Below are 14,996 nucleotides of genomic sequence, written 5' to 3'. Positions count from 1 at the left end.
GTGATGATCGCACTCCCACCCACTGCTGTTTCTCCTGGCACTCCAGGACTAAATGACACACACGTGCAGTGGCCATTAGCGAGAAGCTTCTTGTTGACAATTAATGGTCCTCTTGTTCAATTGTACATATTTGCAAGGTACACTCGACTTGAGTGCAAGCTCTCAAGAGGTGTAAACACAGCAAAACAAATAGGTAGAGCTCAGATGTTTTGGTTGTTTGGTTCTTTTCCTGATTTAGAAGAGTGCAGGTTGGGTGTTTTCCTTGTTAGTTTCTTGACAGCAAAAGATCTGCGTAGGAGTTTTTAAAAGGAGCTATTAAGGTAGAGCCCTGCATGGTGCAGGCATTCATATTTTATCTAATGAATAAATGTTTTGTTTCAGTAACTTGTGTGTTCTCCTCAGTATCCTGCTTATACCACTCAATTTTTGTTTTTGTTTTTTATTCACATGCCCTGTGATATCCTTTATTAGTGAACATTCACCGCGTGAAACAAAACAAAAGTTTCTTCTGCCTTTTAATTTGCAATACAAACTTTGTATGGCTCCTTGGAAAATGGAATAGTTAATATTTAATTTTTTTTCTGGGGATTTGGATACTGTTGGAACCTTTGGAACTGATGGCTCAGTAATAAGGTAACACTTATTTACACAACAAAATCCATAATGTTGTTTTAAGTGTACAAATGTAGCCAAATGGAGTTGGACCCTTATGGACTAAATGGTTGCAAGAATTGTCCATACATTTTGAATGGATAGTTCTTATTAAGTGTGACATAACTAATTTGTATTGGTGGTATGGTTTCTAGCTTTGATCTGTCACATTCACAGATATGTAGCAGCTTATTACTTTATTTTTCATTACACTAATAGGTAACAAGAATTCTGTTGTCACTTCCAACATGGTTGCTTATGCTTGTCCCGTCTACCCCATAGCAACCACTCACTCAAAGACATCCCCCTATTCAAATCCATCTTGGAATTCTAGTTAGGGAAATCACACCTGCAACTTTCTGATATAAATTAATGACTGCAGCATTGTGGTATTGTTCCGCAAACCCCCCATTCTCCTTCATTCCTTCCTTTGGCACTCATAACATTTTCCAAAATACAGGCTGTTGTGCAACTTGTGCCAACTAAGTTCATCTCCAATGGGTGGAACAGCCACAGAGTGGGCTAATGTCATTATGGCACCAAAACAAACAAACATGGCAGGCATGTGACTGCAGATTGAATTGGTGCTGCACTCTGCATCATCATCCTAACCTTGAAAGACCTTCAGGAATACAGGATGCCCCCCAAGTCATAACCATGCTGGTATCTCCCCCTGCTGACTGTTCTCTTAATAGCAACAGATGGAATAGTAAGTAAGTAAAGAGGGCAATACTAAAATTTGACTGAAATGAAATTGCTATTAATTTGTATAAGTAAGTTGCTTATACAAATTAATAGAAATGTAATTTAAAGTCTTAAAGTAACAATGTCATAGCATGATAATGTGGTTCCATTCTAGTCTAGTAGCCTATGTATGATTGCTATTGATTTGATTTGGAAGTCTTTGGTGTACCCAAAATAATCATATTTTAACTGGGGACCCCCCCACCCTGACAAGCACTTGGAATTGTAGGAGTTGAGGCATCATTAGTTTGACTCCGTTCCACAGATAAATATTGTCAAAATAGCCTCTTTCTTATATTTTTTGACAATTTGGCCAATTTTGGACTATTATTTTATAGTATAGTTTGTTGATTACTTTTGATGCAGTCTTTTTCCCCCTAAGGTCTTAAAAGTGCTTATGAATTGAATACACAGGACCACAGTGGAAATAAGCTCCTTTAGGGATTTTTGTGTCATCCTTTTAGCAATCACTGTAAAATCGTACATCTGTACTATTTGCAAACTGTTAATAAAGTAGGCCTATTCAATCAAATATGTTCAGAAGAGCAATTTTAAATATTAAGAGAAGACTGTGGTTTTCCTCGCATGGTGAGAGCTGAAAAAAAGATAAACCCTGGGCTTACTACCTCACCACCAGTTCAATCACAGTGGTCAGGAGCTTTGATACAAGACTGTCACATATACATATTATATGACTAAAGACTAAGTGGTCAGGGACATTGAGCTATATTATGGTCAAATGATTTTCTAGACTTTTATTCTGAAAAATGTCTATGCCCCTTCACACTGACTCCGCCTACTGGTTCCTTGTTTGCATTTAGGGTTGCCATGTCCGCTTATTATAAGCGACTATAGGGCTTGTTTTTCTGTAAAGTTGCTTACGGTATTTGGGCTCGTTAAAGCCATTTAGTGGTTCTCAAACATTTTCATGTCAGGCACCCCCATGGCAAGTACGAAGTACCCCCATATAATATGTAATATTTGTCCACAGACTCACCCCCCCCCCCCCCCCATCTGAAAATAATTTGTGCCAGCTGCCAGGGATTTATGTTGTAAAAAATATTTTTTTCCCCAAGATTTTTTTGTTGTTGAAAATAGCAGATCTACAATCTCACAAGCTACCGGCTTTTTTCAAATAGCCGTAAGCCTAGTCGCCTCTTTTTTGGCTTGTTTTCATAGACCTGGTTCCTTATTTCCCTGGCAAACTCTGGCAACCACAATTGCGTCCGTGCTGCTGCGTATGCTCGGCTGTTGCTGCTCAACTCAACTCCTGCTCTGCGGTCCTTTTAGATAAATAACCATCATGTCTCTGGAAGTGGAATCAGCGGAGTAAGTTGCATTTCTAATGTTTTGTAACATCTCTCAATTGCAGTGGTGTTTTCTATGTAACTGGTGCGCGGTTTATCATGGTTTCTGCCACCGAGGCCTACCTCATCCTGCCAGCTAGCACTGTCAGAGCTAATGTGGCTAACCTAGGTTTCAAGCATGATAATGGGACCTCACTCAATGCCGTTTTATTTCTGTGGTGTGTAATGTAGTGCAATGGTTCTCAAACTGGGGGTCAGGACTCCAAGGGGGGGTTCCCAAATGATATGGGGGGTCCTCAGATGATTGGCTTAATGTGCAACATAGTTTTCTCACTCAACAGTAAACAAACCAGCATACAGTATACGTGTATACACAGGGTATCTGCACATTTCTAAGGTGACAACTGAAGGACTTTTAAGACATTTTTAATAACTAATAATAAGACCATGCATTACTACGTCAAAAGTACTATACTATAACAAATGGTCAAACATTGGCCAAATTGTCAAATATTACCTAAGAAAGAGGCAGACATTGTGAAAATATCTTATCTACAAGCTCACAACGAGCTTGTAGTTCGGCTATTTTCACAATATTAATCTAATTTATCTACCGGTAATCTAATCCATTTAATGCCTCAACTCCTACAATTCCAAGTGCTTGTCAGGGTGGGGGGTCCCCAGTTCAAATGTGATTATTTGGGGGGTCAAGGCCTGCAACGTTTGGGAACCCTTACTGTAGTAGAGTGAATGGAAAAGTTACATTACAAATCATTAGCCTGATGTGTGAGATGGTAAAGACGAGAGCGCATAGTAATACTACATTGGCAACTACAATTTCAATTGTTGTGTATTCAATGAATTGAGTACACAGGACCCCAATGGAAACAAGTCATAGAGCTTTCTTGGGTTCAATCCGTTTAGAATTGCATTTGTATTAAACAGCTTTTTTTGCAAACCGTTAGTAAAGTATTAAATCAAACAAGTTTAAGATCCAGCACTATTTACTAGTGCTGGATCATGCATTGAAGAAGGCAGGTATTACAAGTACATAAAGTCGAAGTGAAACAGATCGATTATTGGAAAGACAGTGGTTCTCGTTTGTTTTATTTTATTTCAAAGAACCCATAATTCTTGACAGTGTAGAAATAACGAAATTTCAATTTGGTTAAATTTGATCACACTCAGGGTTACACACCTGTATGATTGATTGATTGATTGATTGAATACTGTATTATTAACAAGATTGTTAGTACAGTCAGTATGGGTCCCTGGACCCCACCCTTAGAACCACCATGTGATATTTTTAGGCCTATTTGTATGTGGAAACAAGATGCCATTATCTTGAAAACCATTTGTTAACTCTGTTTTTGTTTTTTTGCAGCGTAATCCGTCTTATCATGCAGTACCTGAAAGAGAACAACTTGCATCGGACATTAGCAACCCTCCAGGAGGAGACCACTGTGTCTTTGAATACAGTGGACAGTATAGAAAGCTTTGTGGCAGACATCAACAGCGGTCACTGGGACACTGTCCTACAGGCCATCCAGTCACTCAAGCTCCCAGACAAGACCCTCATAGACCTCTATGAACAGGTCTGTACCTATTCTTAATATTATTCCAAACTATTTTAAAATATTACATCACCACAACCATTCCACTGACATATCAAATGGACATAACTTTCCTTTAGAGTCTATAGGAAAGTTATAAAGGTCTAAAGATTAGTCCTTCTCACAAACAAGTCCCAAATGTAGGTAGAAAACCAAAAGTTACCAAAAAGTTGAAATTGTGCTTGTTTTTTAAAAATGTACAATAGTCCATGGTTTGCCAAACCAGTTTGAAATTATTGCTTGCCAGCGAAAGGCTAAATTAATTGTTATAAAATTATAATTATTATATTTATAAGGCTGTTTAAATGCCAAAGGGAGCTGTTTCACGACACTGTTTGTTTTATTGTATATTTCCTAGCAGCAGTGACATTCACATGATGCTGTTTCAAATGAGTTATTAAGTGTGACGTGTTGGCACAACACCAGCAACATACCTCTATACTGAACAATGGCAGCACACTGCTTTCATCTTATCCACTTGTCTTTCTCTGTTGTTGTAAGCCTATTTCACAGAGAAACTGAAGTATTCCCAATGAATTTTTCTTTGTACGACAGTGTCCTAAGCTCACAACACGTTGCGATGCAACGTATTGTGAGCTTGTAGATCTGCCATTATTAACAAGCTATACCGTCTTATTGCGGACTGATTATAAAATCATGATAACGGGGTGTTCCAAGCTGTTGCTGCTTTTTATATTGGTAAAAGTTCATAATAAACAACAGACATTTTATCTGTTTTTGCTCCTTACTGTACTGAAATTGAACCGAATTGTGACTTAGAAACCAAGGTGAAGGTATGTACCCAACTGTGCTTTTTTTGTACCGTTACACCCCTAAAAATATATGACAAATACATTCCCACAACCCCAGTGGATTCATACCTGTCGAGACCACAGTTAACTGCCATCACTCACTGGAATTACTGCTCTCTAAGCTGAGGCTGTGCTGTTTTAATCCCCAGGTGGTGTTGGAGCTGATTGAGCTGAGAGAGCTGGGTGCAGCCCGTTCACTACTCAGACAGACAGACCCCATGATCATGCTGAAACAAACCCAACCGGAGAGATACATTCACCTGGAGAACCTGCTGGCACGCTCATATTTTGATCCCAGGGAGGTGAGTGTGAAACGAGATGGCAAAGAATCAATATGTGAACTTGAAGGTGATGGGTATTAGGTTCAGTTGAGTGAGCAGGTACGGTAACCGTTTCAGAGATCTGCTCAATGTCACTTTGACAGGATGCATGGACCTTTTGATTTGCACATGTCAGGTGTTGTGGAACCTCAATGTGCTGTATTTTGACCGTGTGTTTAGGGGAGATGGAGGATAAGGGGGTTTGTTGAAAAGGGTGGCCATGGGTTACTTCTGCATTGACGTCCGTGTACAGTGTGAAAATTGACAATAGGTTTGTTTCCATGCAGTTAGACTGTCCGGACAAAACAGGACCTTTGTAAGAATCTATCCATACCAACTATACTAACGACTACTACACACTACCTTGTGATTTGTTCATGTTATGTTCATGTTAAATGTGACATTTATGTGTTAGTCTCAGAAGATGATTGAACATGATTGTTCCTTTCAAACTGAGTTTGGGGAAAAGGCCTTTATATTTTCTCTCCCTCAGCTTTGAGCAGCCTACAGAAGAACATGAATTTTACTTACCTTCTTGGCCAGGCCTCAAGAAAAAAGAAATATATATATATATATATAAAAATAAATAAAATAACATGAAGTTACTTAAAAATCACAAGCAATTTTTGCTGTTGTACCTTGTATATGTTTTGTCTGTCTTGTAGTGATGCGCGGGTCGAGTTTTTTCATGACCCGCCCCGCCCCGCCCATATATAAATCTATGGCTCAACCCGCCCCGCGACCCGCGATTTTTTTTTTATTCTGGTTAGAAAATAATCCCCAAGTGTATTCAAACTGTTTTATTGTTATTATTCTAGTTATATATTCTTATTAGGAATAAAGACAAAACAAGAGCATGTGATTTTGTATTTATTTTTTGCGTGTGAGAGCGGCTGACCCGCTCACCCGCAGCCCGCATAATTCCCACTGAAATTCTGACTCGACCCACCCGCGCCGCGGGTTGACCCGCGGGTTACGGGTCAACCCGTGCATCACTACTGTCTTGATATTTTCTCAGGGGGTTAAAAGGTTAAATGAATAAAATGATGTTTGACAGCTCTGTGTTGTCATGTGGTATGTCTCCAGGCCTACCCAGATGGCAGCAGTAAGGAGAAGCGTCGTGCGGCCATTGCCCAGGCCCTGGCTGGGGAGGTCAGCGTCGTGCCCCCCTCTCGTCTCATGGCCTTACTCGGACAGGTAGGTGACATGGAGGTGGCTAATAATAGCACTCGGGCTCATTATACACTGAAAGTCTGTAATGATGCAGATCCACGGCCATAGCTGAATGGTTAAGAGAGCCTGCCTGGGAAGCCGAAGGTCCTGGAGGTCCCAGGTTTGATTCAAGGCCTCAGCAAGTGTCCCCAAGCACGACACTCACTGCTAACTGCTCCCCCCTCCACACTCCTCTGTGTGGAAGCAATCAGCTGGGTGAAGGGAAAAAAAGGCCACAAAAGAAATCCACAAAACAGCTTACAGAGTTCCACAGTGTATACAAACACAAGGTACAATGATAACAGGAGCTAACATAGAGTGCAAAGAGGATATGCAAAGCATGTACTTTTACTAAGTTTAACCTTTTAACTTTTGATAAAAGGTTAAACTGTCCAGATTGAGTTCAGTCCAGTCAATCGTGTCCACATGTGAGAGAAGTCCATGGCCAGCTTTTCATAATATCTTAATTCATCTGTATCCCATCCCTCACCTCTCAACAAATAACAAATTCTAAACAACTTCTTATCAGGTAACAACTACATATTCTTGTAACTCATGTCTTGCATTACCAATGCTGGTCAAATCAATCAACTGCATGGCAGAAAACACAAGCATCACACATCCCACTACCCACTACATGCCTGACCTCGCAAAAAAACTAACTCCCACAGACGTACTGTGCTTCACACTGTCACCCGTCTACACATGACATCTTATGTCATACGTCCTTGTTTCAATACATATTCATTCGGAATATTTGGAACAGTTTCATTATTCATTTTCCACTATTCATTTTCCACTATCGGTGCGCTCCTCCGTCTCTCCCACAGTGAGTTGAGAGACACATGCACCGCTGCAGTCAGTGTGTGCACGAACAGAAGCCTGGCTGCCTCCTCTCACTCTCTCAACGCTGGCTAAGTTTATCGTTGCTCGTCAGTGCTGGATGCGCTCTAATTGTCTTCATTATTTAATTTACTTATTCGCTTAGAAGCTCATTAAAATGGACAAGTCTCTGTGAGCAGTTTGGTTGTCAAAGATAACAGCACTTGAGTGCTCTTCATGAAGGACTGACACGTCAACTTCTACATTATAAAGAATTTTGAAAGCTTGGTGACTGCTCCCCTTTGAACAACACTGAAGCATTACATTTGATGGCCCAATAAATTAAGTGTGTTGTCTTGTTGTTGCCAAGCTAATTCTAATTGATGGCTAGATTATCCGGTCTAGAGAGTATATGGAAACGGTCCTTGTGCGTGCATATTATGTATGAGGAAATTACCGGATATAGTTTGGAATAGGTGGCATCTAGATGGGATGTCACTGGTTAACATTTGGAATAGAAATGAGGCTTCCCCCTCAGCCATCAGTCAGCACAGTTTCAGTTGATATGGAAATACTTTGACTGATCAGGAGTAAATAACTTAGATGCTGTTGTGCACAACACACACAAAATCAACTATATTTTCACATCAGAAATGTACATGTATAAAGATTGAAGTGTGTGTGTAGCATATTTTTCATCCACGAATAAATCTCTTTCAGAATGTGAATAAAGTCGTAAAGGCTCAATCCCAGATTGGCCCTAAATATTTGATTGGGACTTTAAGGCACGTGAACCAAAGGAGAACTCCATTCAGTATGATCACAACTGCAATTGCCTGGGCAATGACTCTACGGAATATACCTGCTTGATTTTCTTGCTCTGCTCTCCTACAGTCTCTCAAGTGGCAGCAGCACCAGGGTCTCCTGCCACCTGGTATGACCATCGACTTGTTCAGGGGTAAGGCTGCCGTCAAGGACGTGGAAGAGGAACGCTTCCCTACACAGCTTAGCAGACACATCAAGGTACCTGCCCTGTATTGTAATGTGACTGCCAGAAGGGAATGTCAGCTCATGGCTGATTTTTATTCAATCTTTTCAAGACGTTGGTGTGCATATAAATGAGATTTATTTGGGTCTGGGTCAAAAAAAAGATGCCTTCTTTACTTGTTTACTTTACTTACTAAAAAACCCATCCTGGCAGGGTTAGCTTTCCCACATTCGAGTATGAGTGACTGACTTGTTCTACTGTCTTGCCTTCCTCCGCAGTTTGGACAGAAGTCCCATGTGGAGTGCTCCCGTTTCTCCCCTGATGGTCAGTACCTGGTGACTGGCTCCGTAGACGGCTTCATTGAGGTCTGGAACTTCACCACTGGCAAGATAAGAAAGGTGATGAATGCGTGTAATAGGGGTGAAGCGTCCAATTAATTGATCTACAGGAAATGTATCGTATGCAGTTTGAGTCATCAAATTAACGGTTTAGTGATTTATTAGAAGTTATCTTCTTGACTGCTGGGTAAATATATAAAAAAAATATAAAGAGATTTTAAGATGACTGCTTGAGTTGAGCCCTAGCTTGTATTTATAGGGGCTCATACAGCATTTATAGGGACAAGGTTACTTATAGTCATCCTATAGCTTACTAGCTCTTGTAGTTGCTTCTTTTTCTCCTTAATTGTCCTGGTCTGTAGTAGACCTATTTCTTTTCATCATGTCATACCAAAATCAATTTCTACTAGATGTGGTAATGAAGATTGATAATCTAATACTCCCTTAATCTATGCATTTGTGGTAATACTTCTTTTCCCCCTCAAAATAAATTTCCAAATGGTCATGCATATGATTTCAGCATGGTGTTGATCATGGTATTTGCTCTGTTTTTGATAGGATCTGAAATACCAGGCTCAGGATAACTTTATGATGATGGATGATGCCGTACTGTGTATGTGCTTCAGTCGAGACACAGAGATGTTGGCCACCGGAGCCCAGGACGGCAAGATCAAGGTCTGGAGACAGTTTACAGTTTATAATCTTTGCTGTTTTGACAATGTTCAGAACTGGTTGCTGATGGTGTTGGTCTTTATTTAACTCAATTTCTGCCAATCACACATAAATGCGATCTATTAAATAGCGCACTTGGCCGCCAAGATCGCATAAATGCGTTCTATTGAAAAATTTGAAAAAAAATTGACCCATGGAGATATGATTTTTCGAAGATCTAGACTCCTATCCACTTCCTTGTTAACTCAAAACTTAAAAATTCTGTATCTCGGCTCCTGAGTACTTTTTTAATTTCAATGAAAAATCTCCGGCAGAAAACAGCAAAAAATCTGAAATAATTAGGGCAGGCTAAGTGTTAAAATGGTCTTTAGTAATTATTATTTTCATTAAACTCTGTCTATTGTTTTAATTTACTTGCAATTCCTTCCCATATCCTACTATCCTACTATAATTCTAGTAACCTCTGTCTGTAGTGGGACTAGGTGAAGCGTGAAGCTACCCGGTTCTCCTCAGTGGCTGGAGCAATTGCTCTGATTTTGCACACAGCCATTGACCATTACCATCTGAACTTAACTGTGAAGCCCGTTTTTCGATATCACCAAATCTCAGCTGTTTATTAGCGTTTTTGTGTAAAACACTGTCGCCATGGTTACGGGGCTGCCCAGCTATGGGACGAACTGCCTCCCGGGTTGCCAGATCATGTCCGCATATCCCCCCACGGATGCGTCAACCGGGTATGGTCTAGTGTTAATTAATTGTAATAAGGCCACTTATTACAATGGTTTGTCCTGGACTCGATTTACCTACATGTATTACTTTGGCACAGAGTCTGTGCCACAGACCGACTTGTAATGCCACGAGTCAAGCCTGGCTGGGTCATTATCTTTGTTGCATGCGATATCCTTCTCTTACTCTCTTTTCTGTTATTACTTATGAGGGGTGCCCATGAAAAGTCCACTACTCGAATAGCCAGCCGGCGATTCTATAAAAAAAAAAAAACGTGAAGATGACATGCAACGAGCCAACCCAACTTGAAAAGTCTCATTACTATTCATCTACTAAAAAGAAAAAAAGCACATCCCTACAACTAACCATTTTGCAATGTAAAAATGTTTGAAACATCGCATACTTTATCTGTTTCTGTAGGTATGGAAGATCCAGAGTGGTCAGTGTCTGAGGCGCTATGAGCGAGCTCACAGTAAAGGAGTGACGTGTCTGAATTTCTGCAAAGACAGCAGCCAGCTGCTCAGTGCCTCCTTTGATCAGACCATCAGGTAACACTTTTACCTCGTCTCACCAGAACTCTCACCAGAACTTAACCCCAATAAGCCCCCCAGGGTTTCTTACCTCACCGGCACAACAACTATCACGTAATGTTTCCCTCGGAAATAACTAACATGTCCTGTAAATGTATTCAAAAAATGTCGTGCAAATAAATCAAATCAAATCAAATCAAATCAAATCATTTAGGCTGATTCTACAAATGTTTTCAGTTTTCTGAAAAATCAGTAGTGCTCAAACTTTTTCATGTCAAGGTACCCCCAAAATGATATGTATTTGGCCACAGACCCCCATCTCAAAATATTTTGTCCCAGAAGCAAAGATTTGAGTTGAAAATGCTCGCTTAAAAAAAAAAAGATATATTCAAAGTTATGCACAATTTTTCAAAAATGGCAGATCTACAAGCTCATAGATCTGCTATTTTTGAATAGCCAAATAATAAAATAGTGGTTAAAGTGGTTATATCTAAAGTGACACAGATGCTTTCCCTGTTTTAATGGGTTAAACTTGGGTTGCGCATTGTCACTCACTGTAAAAGCTGATCTATAAGCTCACAACTCATCGCATTGTGACCTTGTAGAAATGCTATTTTGTTGCGCCAACTATAAAACGGGTGTCACTCTTCCAACATGCCAACCCATTTTTCTACATTGGAATCTAATTTGGTTGAATAAAGACAATCTGGTACCCAACTAATGAAGTTAATGACGATGCCGACAACCTTCAACATTTTTTTGCGTTTCCTGTCAGGGTCCATGGGCTGAAGTCGGGCAAATGTCTGAAAGAGTTCCGCGGTCATTCCTCTTTTGTTAATGAGGCCACCTTCACACCTGATGGACACCACGTCGTCAGTGCCTCCTCTGATGGAACGGTCAAGGTATGGAAGCAAACTGCTTTGTGAGATTGTTAGATGTACCATCAATCACATGCCAGTGTGTTTATCAGGTGTATTGAAGATAGTGTTCTGATCAAGGCTACTGCACTGTTTGCACTTGCCAATAAACCTTGGAATACCTGTTTGTGTATTTGCCTTCACAATTCAAGTGCAAGTGTTCATAATAAGGTTACATTTGTACCGCAACATGAAATGGGAATCATTCTTACACGCAGGCATTGTTGAAAACTTCCAAGTTGGTTTATTCAGGACTTATTCCAACTTTAAGACCACGTCAAATGTGATGTGTTTAAAATATACTATGAATGAAAGAAGAGGACGCACGGCTCGTAGCCACGATGCAAAAGATTTATTAAGAAACCAGCATTTTGACCTGACAAAAGGTCTTCAGGGATTGATCAATCCATTTATGCTTTGGTTAAAGATTTATTCCTTAAAATAAGTTCTGAATTTTAGCTTCAAGAAGTTTAAGAAGTGTAAACTACCTGACGGAGTATTACTTTGTATTTACAAACTTCTATGTAGGCTCATACAGAGTGGATAAGGTGACGGTAAAGTAACCCTACCTCCTTATTACACTTCATGTATTGTCGCTCCTGTGTTAAACCCTGTGTGTATGTGTTAGGTCTGGAATGTGAAGACCACAGAATGCACCAACACCTTTAAGTCTCTGGGCACATCAGCCGGTACAGACATCACTGTCAACAACGTCATCCTGCTACCCAAAAACCCTGAGCACTTTGTGGTGTGTAACCGTTCCAACACCGTGGTCATCATGAACATGCAGGGACAGGTCAGTACAAGTGGGATTACTCTGTTGGACTCTTGGTTGGTCCCATTCTTTCTTTTCGATTAAGCATTTTTCTTTTATTGTAAGTCTTCCAAGTCTGTATATAAAAGGAACATAGTCATTTGAAAGGTACACATTTCCTGTACTTAAAAGAAACTTAGTCATTTGAAACCTATACATTTCCTGGTCACGGCTTCAATAATGTTTTAAGTAGTCGTACTATGTCACCTCTGGCTCTAACTCTACATGTGTTGTGCAGATTGTGAGGAGTTTCAGCTCGGGTAAGAGAGAAGGTGGTGACTTTGTGTGCTGTACCCTGTCACCCCGTGGTGAGTGGATCTACTGCGTAGGAGAAGACTTTGTGCTCTACTGCTTCAGCACAGTCACCGGCAAACTGGAGAGAACTTTGACGGTACGTACCACACAGATGAATGGAGACATGAAAAAAAGTGCAGCCCTTTTAATCTTGATGTGCACCTGAAGGTCGAGGCAAGAGGGTTGTTTCAGAATTATAACCTTGCTATGCTACTTTGCTGTTGCATAGAATTGCAGGTGTTCAAGAGAAGAGAGGTTTGTAGCTCCCTGAGTGTTTGTTATTTTGTCCATTAAATGTAATTTGTATGTTAATGAATGCATCCAGGAGAGTTTCAGAGATGTTGACAGCACAGATGCCGCGCACCGTCTGCTATCATTGTGTTCACTGGAACGTAGCGCACGGCTTGGAACAGAGCAATTACAAAATGGATTACAAAACTTTTAAAATTCAGATAAGATTTCCCTGAAGATTTCTTTTATATTCTACGCATTTGAAAGTTCCAACAAATTGACTCATTGTGGAATGAGACTACTCATTTCAACTTGTTAAGTATTCCATGCTTGGAATATTTAAGTATTACATCAAAGGTGTTTAGACTAGTTGATGTATTAGACTCCAACTTGTCTTGTTTGCATTGCTTGCTGCATGTTTGAATATTTGGCAGCACACTACAGTAGATGTATAGTAATTCAATTTTAATCAGACTCATTTCCCAGCTCTACTTACTTGCTTGTAGACTGCAGTCTGCCCTGGATAATTAAATGGTTGGAGTATGGCATAAACAGTGCCAGGGTTAGAGGTTTGATTCCACACTCAGGGGTCACCTATGCATGCTTAAATAAAAATGCTACATGTGTGGTTTCCTTCTGAGGCAGTTCTGTTTGGTGTATATAACTTTTCAATAAGCCCGGCTTACTCATCACATCCTCTGCCTCCTATCCCCACCAGATCCATGAGAAGGATGTGATTGGCATCGCCCACCACCCTCACCAGAACCTTATTGGCACCTACAGTGAGGATGGCCTGCTGAAGCTCTGGAAACCCTGAGCCTTAATGACCCTGGACCAGCCAAGACGTTCCACCCACCTCCCTCCTTACGAACTTTACTGTGCTCACAGCATACATCACAGCATGATGTTTGTTTTGTTCTTTTCACATAAACTATTCTCTTTTAAGATAAAATGGACTGAAGCTTTGATGACTCCCACAGAAAGTTTAATTCACAAATGTTTTTTTTTTTTTAATTCTTTTTTAATCCTACCTTTTTTGTAAAAACGTTTTCTTTTGTTTTTGTATCAGGGTTTGTTTTTTCAATAACATCTGGTTGGATAGATTTTTTTTTGTTTGATGCCAGCTTTTTTTTACTGTCATGAAAAGAAGTAACAAGGGCTGTTTTGTCTTCATAGTGTGAAATGTTCTATTCCCTGTTCCCCTTTTACCTTTCCAGATGTAAAGAACTGTAAAGTACTGGTAATACACGTGAAAAACTTAAATGTTCCTCTTGTAATATTTCTTGTCTGTGTCATTAAACTATGTAACCAGATGCTTTTAACAGTGAAAGGTGTCCTTATAGTCATGGAGGTTGGCATGTATTAATGTAAGCGCCAGTGTGAAAAGTGGTTGGATCGAGTGAGTGTTAGGAACCAAGTGTTAGTATAGTAAACTGAACTGGAGCAGAGGTACTGTAGGTTAAATAATGGATGGAGCTGAGGGTTTTGCAGGGGTGTTTCCAGGCAAAGGCAGACTGTATGATAGGAAGAGTTTGGCCAGATTACATTCTGGTTTCTGGACATGCAGAAATATAAACATGAAATAACACATGCATATATATATTATTTCTTAAAACTGCTCTGGACATTCAATATTCAGATGCATGTAAAATACTCTGTTGTAACTGATGCTGTGAAATGCGATTTGGTGATTCAGTGGATTCTGGGTGCTCGTTGATGTTTGTTGGTGAGGTAATAGTTGAACACACCTAGAAGATGAGAGTTCTCCAGAGCTGCTGGGCTGGCTTACAGCAATGTAGACTGTCACTTGGCTGCTGTTGGACCACTGTCTGCCTTACCCCACAATAGAACTGTCTTGTAGCAACCACAAGAGGTCGCAATTAACTATCCCTTATTCATAATGATCAATTTGCTTCCCAGGGTAACAGGGTTTACATACAAGTCAACTCTCTAATCTCCAATTATTTCATTAACCATTTTGTAACTTTTGTAAAACAATTTGTAC

At 40.1% G+C, this 14,996-nt stretch overlaps 1 protein-coding gene across 1 annotated transcript; it reads left to right on the top strand.

Moving 5' to 3' along the window:
• The first annotated feature begins 2,609 nt into the window (after nucleotides 1-2,609).
• Nucleotides 2,610-14,313, top strand: LOC311065493 (WD40 repeat-containing protein SMU1). Its single transcript, XM_084085870.1, has 12 exons — nucleotides 2,610-2,724; nucleotides 4,087-4,297; nucleotides 5,277-5,429; nucleotides 6,534-6,644; nucleotides 8,376-8,504; nucleotides 8,748-8,867; nucleotides 9,366-9,482; nucleotides 10,626-10,753; nucleotides 11,511-11,637; nucleotides 12,281-12,448; nucleotides 12,705-12,857; nucleotides 13,710-14,313. Exons 1-12 carry the CDS (start codon nucleotides 2,699-2,701, stop codon nucleotides 13,806-13,808), a joined length of 1,542 nt encoding a protein of 513 aa, XP_083941996.1. The 5' UTR covers nucleotides 2,610-2,698; the 3' UTR covers nucleotides 13,809-14,313.
• The last annotated feature ends 683 nt before the right edge of the window (nucleotides 14,314-14,996 follow it).

Source organism: Gymnoscopelus microlampas (assembly GCF_963454915.1).
Source record: "Gymnoscopelus microlampas genome assembly, chromosome: 18".
NCBI lineage: Eukaryota > Metazoa > Chordata > Actinopteri > Myctophiformes > Myctophidae > Gymnoscopelus > Gymnoscopelus microlampas.
This window is presented reverse-complemented; position numbering and strand designations above follow the sequence as displayed.